The sequence below is a fragment of the Ischnura elegans genome, chromosome X (assembly GCF_921293095.1).
Source record: "Ischnura elegans chromosome X, ioIscEleg1.1, whole genome shotgun sequence".
Taxonomy (NCBI): domain Eukaryota; kingdom Metazoa; phylum Arthropoda; class Insecta; order Odonata; family Coenagrionidae; genus Ischnura; species Ischnura elegans.
This window is the reverse complement of record NC_060259.1, coordinates 80977813-80995620: the sequence shown is the minus strand read 5'-3', so window position 1 is coordinate 80995620 and position 17808 is coordinate 80977813. Positions and strand designations below refer to the sequence as shown.

Genomic DNA, 17808 nt, shown 5'->3' with positions numbered 1-17808 from the left:
ATTATTTGAAATAAATGAATGGCAAGTTTTTTGTACCACTTGAGGGACTTGTGCTGGCAGGTGTAGTACGACAGTAACTGGTCGCAGTGATCGACACCACCCATAAACTTGTTATATTCCACCACTGCTTTGGGTCAGTGGCACCAACTCCATGGGGCCTGGGGCGGCCCAAGCCCCCTCAAAAATTCGTTATGGGCATGAGGAAAAATGTGTCAGGCTTGTCAATTTTCCCCGGAGTGTCCAGATATCGAGATTCGAGTGATCAAGGTTCGAATGTTGATCATATTACTCTTCTAAAATGCTTAAAAAACGTAAAACTCACTACTTATAACATTTCCCAGGGCAAGATCCCCGGTTTGGGCCCCCCCAATATTTTTTGTAAGTCGGCACCCCTGCTTCCGGTTTACCTCTCCCCAACCTTTCAGTAGGTACGAGGTTACAGAGGATATCAGGGACATATCACTCTTATCCCTCCAGTGGGGGACGCAAATCCCCTCCTCACTCCAACGAGCAACAATCTGGTTTTTTGCCAGTTTGTGCCCAAAAACCTCTCTTGGGTTCTCTTTTCTTGCCACACGGAGGGTCCCTGTGCAGTAAGTTTTGAATTTAATAGAATCCCTAGCTAGTGGAACATGATTGTAATAATTATTCAAAAATACACTGTGCCCCTTATTTTTGAAATCTTCTAAAAGTTTGTGGACCACTTTGTCCCTATGTCCGCGTCCACCCACATCGCTATCCTCAGAGCCCTCATAAACGATCATCCGATGTACTAACCCTGCTGGCTCACAGAGCATGTACATTTTTATGCCATTTTTGTGCCTTTTCCCCTGCATATACTGCCAGAAATTCAATCGCCCTCGCCAAAGCAGCATTGATTCGTCTATGCATAGTTCTCTTCCAGGGGAAACACAGGAAGCCATTGTTTTCTGGAAGCAATTCATGAGTGATCTTACTTTGTATAGGCGATCAGATGGAGCAGGTTCATTTTCATCAGTGTTTTTTGCAAAATGGAGGGCTTGCAATATCCCAAGAAATCGATCCCTTGCCATGCATTGGCGAAATAACTGAAAGCTGAAAAACATTGACATTTTCCAATAGTCCGTTATTCTATTTGTGCAGACCGTCCCCATGGGCAGAGCAGGCCCAACCAAACCTCAAACTCTTCTTTGGTCAGTGGCCGCCAGTTTGTTATCCTTGCACGGGGCGACGGATTTCCCAGAAATATGTACTCTGCATTCCTCTCTGTTTCCCTTATAACTAGGTCATAAAACTCGTCAGTGAACATGAGGGAAAAGTAGTCTTTGGCGGTCGAGCCACTTGGAATTTTCTTTAGACCAGGGGATCCAACAAAGGAAAGGGTATTCCTATTCACTGGGGGATGAGCCGCCCAAACAGCCTCAGATGTTACGGTACCCCTTGCCGCCTTGGTCGTGCAAGGTTCACTGCCACTTTCCGAGTCACTTTCTCCCGTGTCAGAACCGTCAGAGTCGATAATAAATAAAAACCCGCTCGAAAAATTGTCATCCGACGAGTCCATGGCAAGAGCACGTTTTTCATCCTCCCTTAGCGTTTTCCTCGGTTGTTTTTTCTGCGAGGCTATATAATGCAAAGAAAAACATTTTAATCATTTGTTTATCCTGCGAATAATTCAGTCTATATTAATTTTCAAGTATATATAAATGTAGCCACTTACCAGAAAGACCAGAGGGACGGGCTGTTTCATCGTCACCTGCGTTCATCACAGGGTTATTTTCTCTTCGGCTCGTACCCTTCGAGACTCTTCTCTTCATCTTCAATGAGGAGGTAAATACACTGAAGAAAATTTTAATGAAATCATTAGTTAGTTCCCAATACAAGTAAGATGGAATGGGAAGAAATGAAAGCAAAAAACTAATAATATTGCACTGTGTATAAATAAGTATTATGGATATTTGAATTTTTAGTTTCAGAAGAAAATGACTTTTCGAAGTTAAACATTTTACAACCATTAGGAAAACTAAATTTGGTACCTCAAAAATCATTGCAAAACAAAAATTTAATGCGTGAATATTTTTTTCTAACGATGGAAAAACATGCTAATAAAAGATACTCGTGCTTACCTCTTGAGATACAAAGGTGAATTGGTAGAGAAAAAAATTGACTTCGGAAGTTCAGGTGACAGCAATGTAACCACTATGTTAATATCCGGAAATGTCACAGAAAAATTTTGGCGAGCACAAACACTATATAATAATATTTTTTAAATATATTCTGATATTTCAGGGTCCAAATAGCACAAAAGACTGTATAACAATGACCCAAGGTGATTATCACTTTGAAAATCTTGAAAAAAAACATTGATTTTCCAAAACCCGCAGAAAATTTTTTTTTCAACCGAATTGGAAATGGTGTGCACTACACAACGGCTAGAAACCAACTAAAGAGCTGAGAGAAGGAAGCAAGTCGAAAGAGAGGCACTTAGTCCCGTTACACCCATTCATCTGAGACATAAGGCCGTGACAGCACTCGGCTGTCATCCGCGCCAGTGGCTGGGAGCAGATGACAGCCCAGGGGTGTCATCCGCACTGAATGGATTAAGGGCATCCTGTCTTTTTCTGAAAATTCTCTACAATGTCCTAGCTTCATGCAAAAATTATGGGAATAAAGTTTTAAACTTGACAGGAGTGAACAGCAATGCGACAATAAGAGTTCAGAATAAAAAAAGTATTTCAGCAACTGCAATGTACAGTAATCAAATAGCGGCAATATCAAAGAAGACCATCAGTTTGGAGCCAAACCTCATGGCTGCTATATCTGTGGGCTGCAATAACACATTCTACCCTGGATGCCACAGGATCAGTGATATTCACAACGTCACACTATGCATGATACAATGGTAGTCAGCCAGGGCCGCATCCTGCGAACCCAGAAGTTCAATAGCAACTGTCACTTACACCTGCTGGACATGGCAGCTAAACACAAGTAAACAAATGAACTGCTAAAAATATCTCGGGAAGTATACATAACAGCAGCAGCGATGGTAGTAGTATACCAACCCTTCCCCTTTGCCAGATCCCATCCTCATCGCTGCATACTCACATCTCCTCCGTGTATCCTACTGAATATGTAATAATAGTAAAAATAATCTTAGTCTTGATTTTACGAAACGAAATCCATTTCTATGGAATAAGGCTGTAGGTTTTCGAACTTCACTGGAGACCCCCCTCTACCCCCATCCTTGTGAGAAGATGTCCTGGTCTAGGCCAAAAAATGTATGGCCACCCTATTTAAAGAAGTAAGCAAATCCAAAGATTTGGTGGAGCCATAATAGTCCTTTCAACTTACTTGCCTGCGACCAGAATAAAAATGGGTAATATCCATGTTAATCCCATTATTGTTGAATGGATATCTGTCAAATATCCAAAGGACCCGCCAAGCAACGTTGGAGCAATGTCCAACCGTGGACATATAGAGGTCCATATTACAACATCTCACAACATGCAATGAGTGGGTAATGTGTGGGCTTATTATAGTTTTTCGTAATCCCCAGACATACTGACAAAATATTTGCACTCTTCAATTCTATACAGAACATATGCTACCTATGATACTGTTTGAAATAACAATTTTTTAATATCACTGATATTATAATTTGGTTATCTACATTTGTAATGTTATTTTTACATCTCGTTGTGTATCTTTCAAATAGAATATCTATGTAACTTTGTCTAAATATCCATCATATAAAACATAACAATGTGTTTTGGATACATATACATATCTATGTACCATTTTTAGATACACGATGGATATCATCTGCTGCTGTTGTAATGATGAGCATGCGGCAGCTTTTGCATTTTGTTATTCTAAACTAACAAGAGAATGTTTGTATGAGGAAGATTATTTTTATCTGGAAATTTATCTTAACCTTCCATCCACTAAATACTTTCAGTGAACTGGGATTCTTGATCTGTGTGAAGCAGTGGCACAGCAAGGGGGGGATGTGGGGGGGGGCCCTGAGCTAAAAAAAAATTTTAAGTTCAATCTATTTTACTTAATTAGATTGATATTACTAATAGAATAGTGTAAGGATTAATAAAATATCCCTCAGAAAGCCGCAAAACTCACCATTTTGAACCATTTATCTTATAATTCCGCAATTTATTAATCTCGCTCCTACCGCTTATCCTGGTGCGTCTACCATACCCCCACACACCCCGGTATTAGTTGCACCTAAACCTCCCCCAGCCTTAATTCCTAGCTGCACCCCTGGCTTGAACAGTGAAGTACCTGTAGCCAGAAACGTAGCGGATGTGACCGAAATGATGAGGTTAGATTTCATTTCACTTGGGTTATGCCTAAAATGGGCGAACATATTTAACGAAGCCTCCTTTTTCTCCACAGTTGTGTCTACCTGAATAAGCACTGAATTGTTTGTTTTGTTGGTTCTCATTCACACCCGGGGATGATCTAGGGGTATTAAGGGCCCTTGGCTGGAGCTCATGGCTCATGATGGGGCCCATATCACAGGGGGATTTGAGGGTCCTCCCCCAGAAAATTTTAGGAAATAGTATGGCTGATAAAAAGATTTTGACCCAACAGTGGCTCTTGAGAATAAAGTAATAAGGTAAACGTTAATAAGAAATAGCAGTTAATATAAATGTAGAATTTTTTAATAGAAAAATACTTTGGTTTAAGTCATATGAGTCTTTTTTTATTTCATCTTTTATATACGGTTCACAATAGACAGGAGTATTGTGGGGGGAGCTTTGGGACCTCGGCAATTGCCAACCAGCTAACCTGGCTAGACCACCCCTGTTCACACATCCTCCTGCCCCTAACCACCCCTTTATCATTCATCCTCAAGTCAGGGCAGCCACACTGAATTATAGCTCAGTTCAGTGGTGCTGGGAGAGTTCTGGGGTGGGGATTATGGGGGATAAACCCCCCAACCCCCAGAGCTCAGAGAAATATTTAAGTTTAATCAATTTTACTTCATTGGATTAGTGCTAATTATAGAATAGTGTTAGGATTAATCAAATATCCCTCAGAAAGCTGAAAAATTCACCAGTGAACCATTAATCTTAAAATTTTTCTGGAGGAGGGCCCCCCCAACTATTGCCTACCCTGGCGGGTATGCAATACCCCCACACCCCTAAGTATTTGCTGCCCCTAAAACCCCCCTAGCTTTAATTCTTAGCTGTGTCCCTGGCTCAGTTTATTAGATTCTCTCCCCTTATAATGAGGCTTGCTATGGTCATATGCCATATGTGGAATACGTATATACCTGAGGTGAGGATAGTTCATCAACATAAGATTGAATTTTGTGACAGAATTTTTAATTAGGTAATCCAGAAAATTAGTTCTGCAGATGATATTCCTAAAAAATGGTGATCAATGTTAACTATACATTCATTCAAAAATCATTCCTGAAAAATATTTATCTTGGAGATAGGTTTATTCAGAAATAATTTTACTCCAAGAACTTATATTACTGTGGTAAAAAATTTGTTTGTCGTCTGATTATGTTCACTTCTAAAATATCTGATGATAAATGTAGATATATTTAAAAGTGAAAATGCTGGTGTATATCTATGAACATTTTGCCTGCAAATAGTATATCATGTTGGCATATCAATTGCAATCTAAACCTCAAAAATTTAGCCATAATTTTGAAGTATTCTCTACTTATTTACTGTCATAATACATAATTTTCCAGTACCAATGCCAATATGAAGTTCAAATAAATAAGTGGTGATGTATGGGCTTAATAAGATGAAATGGGGAATCTGGTGCATACGAGAGCAATAAAAAATGCCTTGAAGTACATTTTTTAGTTTTTCTTAGCCTTGCCAAAAATTTTGGTAAAGAAATTATGTGATTGGAGTGACTTTTTCAAAATTAATCTTTAATGCCTTAACAGCAAGACTTTTTTCTATTTCCTCCACTCGTGTCTGAATATAATTGTTTTGCTTTTGAAATGGCATTGAAGTGTTACCACCAGCTCAAGTATCTTTGGGCTTTGAAACAGTCATAATTGGTAAAAACAGCTAGCAAAAATAGAGTGAATCTTCTCAGTAGAGTTCTCTCTCATTATAAAGGTATTGGATAATCTCATCTCCATGGTTTAAGTAATCTCTAAAGATTATGATTTTTGTGCATTAAATTTTTTTCTAACATATCAGCTCAGCTAATGTATTGTAGAGGAAGATTTCCACTTTCCAGAGAGCATATTCAGCAATGAACCATGGATAAATTTTTACATACCCCTAGCCAATATTTTAGTTTCTCTGCACATATCGTCTGTGGTTAAAGAGGAGTAGCTTTTTCAGTGGGTTTTCACTCCTTAAGCCAACACTCAATTTTATGCTAGTGGCTACTTCCCTATCAACTACATGTGTATATTCAAATCAGTTCCCAACTAAAATCAAATCTGAAATTGGACAGATCAGTCCTGAAATAGGCAAAAAATTGAAGTTTCTGATCTGAATCAGATTTGGAACTATGTATAGTTCCTGATTTGGAACTTGTGGACACCTGATAAAACTGGTGCTATGCTCCATGTTAGTTCAATACCAGTCCCCAACTGTTTTCAATGACACGACATTAAAAACTGTCCAATTTTAGACCTGAACTTTATTTTTGATATGGTTGCAGCACCGAATAAATAAAATTTTCAATTATATCTCCTTGTAAGGAATACATATTTCTTACATATATCACACCTTATGATCTTCATTGTCCTTCAAATTATAGCCATCTTGGGGACACAAATATAATGTACAATTTATTTATGAGACAAATGATACTGTATTTGGCTACATCAGGTACTCTTCCTTGTTCCTTGACATGCTATTGAAAACATTTACTCTCCATGGTTCTACTATTATGTAATACTTTTAAGTAGTTTCTAGAGCCTTATTATTTGCTATTAAATTGAAACTGAATATTATGGCAAAGCTACTCTAGGAGGTTTTGTGAAGAAAAAAAACAAAAAAGCAAGGGTTATGGTTACTTTCTTCCCTGAATATATAAGAATACTTTTTAATGAATAGATCAACTTTTTTACTCAAATGAATGCATGTAAATTTAATGATTATATTCTCCTCTTACGGTGGCCCATATTATAGATATCAATCTATATTTATGTTTCTCATCCTCATCCTCGTTCAATAGATTAAATTGCTATTTCTTTTGCTTCAATGGGAAATACTGAAGAATTAGAGTGCTATCGGTTCCCATTTTTTGTAATGGTGATGGTTGAATAAATGTTATATTCCTTTTAAGTGAAGAGCCAATTTCTTGTGCTTAATCGAGGAGATATTAATGCATGAGTCTTTGAGCAGCTTTTATCTGCAAAGTTGTCCATATATTCTTCAAAGATGATGAATTTACTTCATGTGAATATCTTATAAAAAATGTCATGAACTCTATTTTAATGGGAAGAATAATCTTTACATACACATTTGTCTAAGTTTCATGGTGGCATGATTCTTTAACCTTAGTTTGTTTTGAGAAAGCATATGATATTCATTGGTAAAATTGCAGAATGAAGAACTTCAATTCAGGGTTGATAGGTAATGCCTTATTGACTGATTGCTGAAATATGATAGTAATCATGTTTACTGTTTATGATAATGTATTGAATACTATTTCGATTTACTCATCAAAGGCTTGGCACTTCTTTGGGCATACTGCTATATACATAAAAACATATTCTTTATAATGCCTGCAGATAGTTAGCATGCCTTAATCATTTGCTCTCTTTTGTTTTTGCAAGAAATCCATTTTTTTTCATGAGGATGAATGGAAAAACTTTCATTGAATCTATATAACCTTTTATTTCTTGTTTTAAAGCGTGCATTTTTCAATGGGAAAAAAATCCTTTGAATTAATGAAGAACATTGAAAAGTGAGGCAAATTTTTTCCCTCCTCCCTATCATTTCCTTAATTTAGAGGTAAACATACTGCTGAGGGTTTGAACGCATAAGAATGTATGGCAAACAGCAAACCAAAGTAATTCAAACAGTCATATTTAAGAAATTGGCCTCTTGCTCGAGCATATGGGAGGATGTTCCTGCATGCTCTGCCTTTAGGAGGATGGCGGCAGTGCATAGTACAGTAACGCCAATGCCTCACCTATACTTTCCTTCCTCAGGGTGCCGAACCAGGCTCTCAGAAGCACCAACGGGGTGCAACACCTGAATCAACTCATGAGGAAGAATTAAATGACATTCAAATACGCCTGCAGCCAAACCGGTCGCCCCCTGGCGAGCCCACTCCAGATCGCCTCTCTCGAGCGAGCCTCAACCAGGGTTTTGGCCACTCAACCTCGGGGAATGTGGGCAGTGGCTATGGGGGCGCGTCAACGGGGGCCATGTCGGAGGGAGTGCGTAGCCGGGAGGGTGCAGGGGGAGTGTCCGGGGGTGCCTGCGGCTCGGCCTCCCTTGTCTCCATTGGCAAGCCCAACTCCACCACGTCTTCGACCATCACTGCTTCCGTCGTGGTCAACCTGCCTTCTTCCTACCCGGGCTCCGAGATAGAGCCCGTGTCTCCGGTGGCGTCACCTGCCGCTTCGCCCGCCACTTCCCCCGGGTCGCACCCCGACCACGTTGTGCCCCACCCACAGCAACAGCCGCACCATCAGCAACACCAACAGGTGGAGTCACAGCAGGGAGTCGTCAGAATATCCACATTGTGAAGGGAATCAGATGGAAGTCGGCCAGGGGTTAGGGATGTGTAGGAGCAGGCTACCGTGCCACCCACCAAAAGCCAACTAAGACTCCCGTCTCCGTCTTTTTGGAGGTACCACAACCAATGTTGGGGTGTTTTGGGGGGATGTGATGCACATCTCCCGATCCGTTTGGCTCTGCCCTTAGCTCCTTTACCCATGGGATCTTTTCCCTCGTCTTTCCCATGAAGGTTTGGCCAGTCTCTATATCGTCACCCATATTGTGCCCTAATGCGTTGACCAGATAGGTTGGGACACTTGAGTGAGGGTGAGAGCTGGAGTCCAAAGAGTTTAATATGTTTTACTCTCGTTCAGGAATGGTTTTCATGACCATTTGTTAATGAAAGCTTCTAAAAATAAGCTCTGTAGAGTGAAAATTTTAAAATAATGTCACAATCAAAATGAAACGTTAATGACAGCCAGCTGAAAAAAAATGGCTCGTTTTTTTCTTAATTTTGTTCTTTTTTATTTTACTTGAGCCCTGTCTTCCGAGAAAATTGCATTGAATGCAAAGGATATCCTCAGGATTCCTCTTTGTCTTCACATTAAAGGAATTCTAAGAATTTCAAACTATGTTCGTTAAAAATTTGCTGAGAGAGGTTCCCATTATCTGTTGGTAGTGTTTGGAAGTAGGGCTTACAGATCCTTTTTCCTAACATGCTCTAGGCAGTGAAAATTAAAACATTAGAGCAAGAGCAATTTCCTTTTTGTGGAACATAGGATTTGACATCCTTCACTGGAAGAAATATTTTGACTCTGAAGCCACTTGTTTTCCTCAAATATATGTGTCAGCTAATGGGTGAAAGTGCCTTTGAGGCCACCTTTGTGATAGGAGAGGAGCAGTCCAGCCATTTATCATTGGCAACAAACCAGAGCATGCGAACTCTGCATAAAAAATTTTTCCTAAGGCAGTTTTTGGCAGTGGATGTCACTTTTGGCTCTGAAATTCAACGAGAATTTTAATCCACTTCTAAAACTTAGAGTGTGTTGCAACAAAGTTTTTGTGTGATATATTTTTAAAATTTATCCTCAATCTTTGAGGGTAAAGATATTTGTCGATCCATTTTCCTTTGGTGCCCATCACCTTGTAAACCATGGTGTTTAACATCTGTATATTTAATAGGAGATTCAAGAAGTGTTACAGGAAATCGAATACAAATTATTTTTAAGTTTTGGGAGAACTTCTACTTGGACTGAAGTTGGCAGCACTTGTGTTTTCTTAAATGTAACCCTTGTCATTTTTATAACAGCTGCATTTCTTTACCCAACTCACCTGTTACCCCTTTACAACCCCTCTATACCCAGTTTATGACCTTATTTCTGTGGTATGCAGACTACCCTTTTCTCCCTGGAGGGTTAGATATGATTCAGTACGAAATGAAACCATGGTTGATCCCACTCACCTAAAACGGTTTTTATAATAATTGAATATCAATTGACGTTTTAAAATCTAAGTAAATTTATTAGTATCTTAAGGGCACAGGATTTTGAAAGGCTGTAGTTATAGTGTGAGAGTGAGATGAAAAAAAGCTTGCATTCAAGAAGGATCTAGAGATGAGATCAAGTGATGGGTAAGTTTTGAAATGAAGTAATTCATCAAAAAAGTGATAACTTGCATGGCATTAATAACTGCAGATGAAATTGCCCTGCTTACACTCTCACTCATGTTAAGCTGACAGAAATATTTTATTCTAACTGAAGAAACAATCAGTCAGTTGAGGTCTGGTTATTCTGGAATAGTAGTATTTTCGCCATGAGGACATAGAGAAATGTTTCATGGTAAATAAATTGTGTGTGCTCTTCACAAAATGGTGACACATCCACTATTTTAATTGAGTCAGACTTCTGGTGTGAGACCAACTGAGAAGAGAGTAGGATGGCTGCATCTTTGAAAAAAATGTGTTCAAGCGTATTATTGCACTTTCTCTTGCTCCGGATCAGTCATGTCTCATTTCTAAATGAAGCCAGAAACATGTTTTGACCGTTATTATCTTGGTAGCCCGCATCACTTATGTGAGTGGTTTGAGACAGGTAGACTCTAGAGCAATTTGATTTATTTTGCAATGCCACCAATTGCACGGTCATGTTAAATCTCATAGTGGTTGCAATCATTTTTATATGATTTTTTTTACATTTGTTTCTTAAGGGTACAGTGTACCAAATTAGCGAAGTGGCCTCCATAGGGTATACTACTCCTTGCAATTCATTTTTGTGGGACATCAATCAAATTTGTATTTGTAGATCTGAAAAAAAATGTTAAAAAAACCTTTCTCTTGTACAGCAAACTTTCAATGTGTAATCTTAAAAATTAGCAAATGGTGACAGGTTTGGTGGAAAAGAGAATATTATGAAGTTTCAATGTTGTCAGATTCTTTCATGTTTATCGTAAGTGGGAGCTTAAGCAAATATTATTCTAATCTGTGTTAAATTAATTGTTACTACATTACTTATTTTCCGATCTTCTGGTCTTTCTCTTTAGCTTAATCAAGTGTTTGGGGTTGGCCTAAGGCACTGCATCTATGCTATTACAGGCATGATCTGACTTGAGTATGTTCTGTCACATACCATTGTGAGTTTGAAGCTCCTTGTCTGCTCCGGGGACAGTTATGTGGGATGTGGTTTACCCCCAAACAAGTTTATAAGTCTGCATTTGAGCACCAACCCATGGAATGCATTCCAACCCCTCTCATGGTTTCCACTGTGATCATGAGTTGTGAGTGTCATGTGAAACTGACATGTATTGCTGATAGTGTCCCTAATGAGGTGCTAGCCCAAGTCACAGCCTCGTAGAAACCCTTCCCCACCCAAATGTTTACCACTTCACCAATATACTCGAAGTTATGGGGTTTTGGTGAGTCGAAAAAGTTACAGATACCACGAAAGGGCATCAATAATTGACCAGCAATTGACCAATCTAGTGGTTGTGCAGTCCTTTTGAGTGCGCATGCATGTGAGATGAACCCCAAAATGAGAAGGCTTCTTCTTAATATTATCAAGGTTTTATTCATGATAATCTAATCTTTTATTAGGACATTGGCAATGCAAGAGAGGAAAACAAGCTTTGTGTTTATGAAGACTCTTGGTGTGAACTGGTTACTTTTGGATAATCATTTAAGAATTAATTATTAATTAATAAGCCCCTCTATATCCTTAGAGAAAATTGTTGGAGATTATTTTCACACTCCGCTTATTGAATTTTTTGTGATAATTTTTTAACTTGATTGGAGACTGGTTGGATTTCCTTTATTTGTCACATTGGAAAAAGCTCCAATTGTGTTACCAAATGTGAATCCTATGCTCTGATTATTTCCTCATAGGTGTGTAGTCAAAGACATGACAATGGGGAGCTGGGTGGCATTGTTTCTGCCCTTGGACCTAACGTAAATTTATTGGGCAGCTGCTGTAGTGGAGTCCAGTTCACGCTTGGCATACCACCATGTTCTCCCCAGTTGTTACTTCCTAATTCCCTCTCTTGTTGCATCCCTGTGACTCAGGCCACATTGGGGTGCATGCAATTAGCGAGGAGGGTCATTTGAATCGTGTCCATTCTTCCTCTTAAAAAGTCTCACATCCTTCTCCGTACTCATACCTGGCTCACCAAGTGAAAGAAAAATAACCATGTATGCAAAATTGAAAAGTTAACATTAAAATTTGAAATGACTCTCTCAGAGTTCTCAAATGGAATGGTTCATATTCATATAAAATTTTGCTTCTTGGTAAATGTAAATATTTTCTTCAAAGTATTAAACCATTACCCATCACTATGTGTGTCTTTTCTTATTTTATATCTGCTGAAGACTACTCTTTACAGTTGGTCAAGGAATTCTTAGATTAATGGTGGAGACTGTAGAGTAGTATTCTTTCTTATTTAAAGATAACCTCAATTTTATATTATTGCTCATTTTATGTTAAATATGAATACATATTGTGGAAACTGTAGAGTAATATTCATTTTTATTGAAAGATAACCTCAATTTTATATCATTGCTCATTTTCTGTTAAATATGAATACATATACTTATTGCGGCTATTAAAATGCTCCTTCAGTAAAAATGTTGATTGACTCAATATGCAAAAGCATAGAAAGTATCCTTATGCATATTTTGATTAGTTTGAGTAAATGTGGTAATGGGATAATAAATTCCCAGCAAACACAACAAGTTGCAACAACATTGCAGACAGGATTGTGCAAGGTTGCAGCGTCATTCAAGTCGCTTTGCAACATGGCTGCAATGTAATAATTACGTCTCCAATAGTTTGGAGGGCTTGTAATTTTTAAGTTCAAAATTTCTGAGGCAAAAAATGACTCATAAAATGATGCTTTATTTGCACTTCTTTGTCATTTGAAGAGAATAAGCAATTGCCAGAAGTATATATTTTTAGCTCCCTCTATGAGAAGGCTTGGGGCATTGAAAATATTCCTGCAGGGATATAAATAGAGCATTCCGCTGTAAGCTTAATTTATGATGAGAAAGTATTTTCTGCTAAGTCTTTCATTTAATCTTGCATGAGAAACATAGCGAATTATAACTTTCCTCACTCGAAGCGCTATTCCGGGTGCATTGCAACGCACCTGCAACTATCTGCAACGTAGTAATTACGTAATTAAAATAGACCTATGGCCTTTTCCCATGACCCAACTCAATGGAAATTTCTAAATGAATTTCCAGCTAATTTGACTGATGTAAAATTTTTCTATTATTTTAGTGAATTATACTCCTTGATGTAGAACTACTAATGATAGAATAATCCGAGAGTGACATAATCTTCATTTACGTCCGAAAAACACCCAAAAATACCAAAGTTTCAAAACTTTAAGTGCAATGCGGCATGTTTTCCCGGTATTCGATTGCAAAAATAATTTTCACGATTTATTTTCTCAGCAAATGGAACAAAACTGAGGGGCGTTCCAAAACAAATTCGAAAACTTTAAAAATAAGGACCACCCTAGTGTGACATGCCTGAGTTCATCTCTTGGGATACACTCAGTTCAAATCCCCTACATTGGATATGACTGTTTTTGTTCTCTTGCATAGGAAAAATCTGCATCGGCTCTAGCCTACGCTAGGCACTGAGGGGTTTAACATGAAATCTCGATTGCCTAAGAATTTCACACAAGAAATTGCATTTCATGTTAATATGCAGTATGTCAGTCATCAATTAATATTACGAGAGCGGTTTTTTCAACCTCCGCCTGCTCATCAAAAACACCATACAAGCGACAGGCGGGCACTGCGCAGGTAGGGCAATTTCGCGTCCTTCGCACCACATGCTCAAGTAATTTCTGACCGCAAGATGTCAGTTTAAGGCTAGTAGCAATCTCGTCAACTACACTGCCTCGACTGATTCTCCCACCAAGTGTGCACAGCGGAGGGACAGCCAGAAAATTCGTCGAATGGCTTCAGCATTGACATGTCTTGGCCTATATGCCGATAAAAGAGAATTTTTCTTTAATGCACCGTGGCTAGTGTGTGAAACATTACGTCCATTTCTATTCAAAAGAAAAGAAGAGACATGAGACTTCTGGAAGTGTTCTGATACATGACAACAGGGGCGCAGCTAGGAATTGAGGCTGGGGGGGTTCAGGTGCAACTAATACCGGGGTGTGTGGGGGTATGGAATACCCACCAGAATAAGCGGTAGGTGCGAGATTAATAAATTGCGGAATTTTAAGATAAACGGCTCAAAATGGTGAGTTTTACGGCTTTCTGAGGGGTATTTTATTAATCCTTACACTATTCTATTAGTATTATCAAAACAGTAAAGTAAAATGGATTAAACTTAAAAAAAAAATTCTGAGCTCTGAGGGGGGGGGGTGTTACCCCCAAAACCAAAGGCATAGTAAAGCTTGTCTATAGGTACAACCAATTCCTCAATCGCCGTAACGATTATGTCGAAAGTCCACTTTAGGGTCTTTGAGGGTTATCTCGAGCGAAATAATAATAGTAATAATAATAATAATAATAATAAATTCGTTTATTTCGTGGGCCTTGTGGCCCATGAGAAAATTATTCTACAATTTTTACAAGTTCAGCATGACATTACAATCATAAAAGAAAAGAAAAAAAGAAAAGAAATACAAAATATTCACTCGTTGTAGACCGCCGTTAACTTACAGACAATTCGGCAAAACAATATTAACGAAAGGAAAAATACTGCGATATAACTGACTAATTATTACAAGAAATTAAGGCGACAATTTATTATGACAATAGTGTCACACAAACAATATTTTCAAAAAAATAAATGACGGATTGGTATAACATTCTAATTTAACACAATTTTAAACTCAATTTTCAGCAACAATATGTTTGAGCCAAGAATATGTTTGAGAAGATTATTGTACAACTTATACACGTTCAGCGTGACATTACATTCATAACAGAAAAGAAAAAATGAAAAGAAATACAAAAGATTCACTCGTTGCAAACTTCCGTTAACATACAGACAATTCGGCAAAACAATATTAACGCAAGGAAAAATATCATACTGCGGAATAACTGACTACGCCCTATGTAACTATGAACAACGTATCCATTTATTGAGGACACAAATACAAGTTTGCCGCACTCAGACAATAGGCGAACCGATGGTCGCGGATTCAATCACAGCTCCGTGTTGTCTGGCAGGTCTCACTCGCGTGGGCCCCGGGACGCTACAGACGCCACAAGTGAGCTCAGCATTTAACAATGAAATAATTTTTAATCAATCACTTCGTCTTCTCTTAATGACCCATCAAAGGTTGAAAAAAACGGCCCTCGTATTTTGATTTATCTGTTTAGATGTTGTATCCATATAAATTGATTTTTTTATGGACGTTCAAAAATTCGTATCAGGGATAGTGTTATTACTGCTCTAATAATTTTTCCATGATAACAACTCATCGGATGCCTTGAGTTGAATCATCCGATTCCGATTAGGATCCTGTTTCTACGCTGAGACGCAATGTTACCATTCTGCGGCTATGTGCTCACCCTTCCCTCCACTCCTTTCGCTCATAGGGTAGTTTCCTTCATCAAAGAAAACGAAAGGCATTGGTTGCGATTGGTTACCCACCATTAGTGTATTCATAATATACAAATTATTTGGTTTTAGAAACCCCAGTTTAGACGAATGGCCATGGTCAATTTTAACCGCATTTGAAAAAGGCCAGATTGGCGCCCATGCGATGCCACTCCACGTGACGTCACAGGAACCTAGTTTCTATACGAGTAGATAGGAGTTTAACATCGTCTGGGATTACCAATGCATGCATGAGGCACAGAGCTCAGGGAAACATCTCTCAATAATCACCTATTAAAACTGCCTAAGGTCGGAAAGTTTTCTTCGTTTGATTGGGTATTAATAATCCTTATATAAGCCAAGCGCTACCTGCTATCAGGGTACTCTGCTACCTACTAGTAGGGTACTCTGCTACCTGCTAGCAGCCTGCATCGTATCAGCGCTCAAAGCCTCGCCCCAAGGTCACCTCACCCGGCGACAGCGGGAACCAGAATGACGTCACACGGGGTTTTCCCAGCATTCATACTTAGCCGTCGCGTTTTCGCGCGCTTGAAAATTTCACTTTTCATTTAATCGCGAAAAATAGATATCGTAATTAAAAAATCTAAAAGCGTGAAATACGTACTCCAGGGGTAATAATCTTTCGATTTATGCAATAAAAAATAATAGGAAACAACCCTATTCCTCCAACACGTTCCAATCCAAAATATTCAGTGAATTCGAGGGCGTGAGCTTGAGGAACTTAACCAATACAATGGCGCTATATTTTCCCGAGGTCTGCGTACATCCATGCTCCACTCGCCGGCTGAATGAATGGGGAGGGAAAGAGGAATGTATATGGGAGACCTAATTTCATCCCATAGAAGGCTGATTTCTGTTGCCACTTTGGCCGCATTTTAATCGGTTTTCAAAAATGTCCGCAGTGCGGTGATGAGTGCATTGTTAACTAATTTTTTCCCAATATTTTGCAGTATAATGCTTGTAATTGCGAAGCATAGAATTGAAAAGCTATGGATTTGTTAGATCACATCGTCACGCTTATAAATTTCGGTTAACTTCCGTAATTATACCTTATTTTCCCGTGAAATTCAGATGTATTTGTTCGTAAGTGACGCGAGTGGCGACTTTTGTAAACCAATTTTAATGTGCGCTGGGTGACGCATGTAAAGGCACACTTAAGGATCCTTGAATTTCTGAGAAAAAAAAATCTCGAGGATTGACGAAAAACGCACAAGAACTTCGGCTCGGGATGGAAGAGCCTTGCGTCGCTGATGAGGACGACGGGGCTAGAATCTCTGGAGTCAAACAGGAGGGTAAAGCCTGAATCACACGATCATTTATTCCATCTCTCTGAGATATATTTCCTGCGATAGCTTTTCGCGGTCTGAAGAAATGATCCCTCGATCTATCATACCTCTGAAAAACACGATCGCTTTTTCGCACCATTGCCAATCTCACGGCTCGTTATCATACGACCTGCATCTCGAAACAGGGGCGCAGCTTGGATTTAAGGCTGGGGGGGGGGTTTAGGCACAACTAATACTGGGGAGTTAGGCGGTATGACATAACCACCAGGGGAAGCGGGAGGTGCGGGGGCCCTCCCCGAGAAAAAATTTAAGATAAATGTAGAATTTTATGGCCTTCTGAGGGATATTTTTATAATCCTTATATTATTCTATGAGTAACATTAATCTAAATAAGTTAAATGTATTACTTCAAAATTTCTCTGAGCTCTGGGGAGGGGATTTTATCCCCCAAAACCCCCTCGCTGCGCCACTGTCTCGAAATATCTATTTACTCGGTTGATTATATATCATTCAAATTAAGAGGTGTCACTACGAATGGTATGTATTGGCATACACTGCATTTGGCTGTGGCAGAATTTATATTGGACAAGGATCATCGGCAATAAAATGAACAACGGCGTCGATGAGTATGGACGAGAGAATGCCAACAAAGGAGAGATACTGACCAAGGACTCATTAATATTATCCAAAGGGAATTGAGGTATTTTTCTAGATTATAAATATAAATGTATAAACTGGGGAACTAAGTGGATAGAAGCAGGCCAGTGCTGGGCCGTCGAGACACCG

The 17808-nt window shown here is 38.9% G+C and overlaps 1 protein-coding gene across 2 annotated transcripts in view; it reads left to right on the top strand.

Moving 5' to 3' along the window:
• The window catches only part of LOC124170540 (potassium voltage-gated channel protein Shal), a 540815-nt gene extending 528338 nt beyond the window's left edge, over positions 1 to 12477 (top strand). For both annotated transcript variants that reach the window (XM_046549335.1, XM_046549334.1), the window contains one exon: positions 8141 to 12477. In XM_046549335.1, the coding sequence (XP_046405291.1) occupies positions 8141 to 8683 (543 nt within the window). In that variant the 3' untranslated portion in view covers positions 8684 to 12477. The remainder of the gene's footprint in view (positions 1 to 8140) is intronic.
• Positions 12478 to 17808: the final 5331 nt, after the last annotated feature.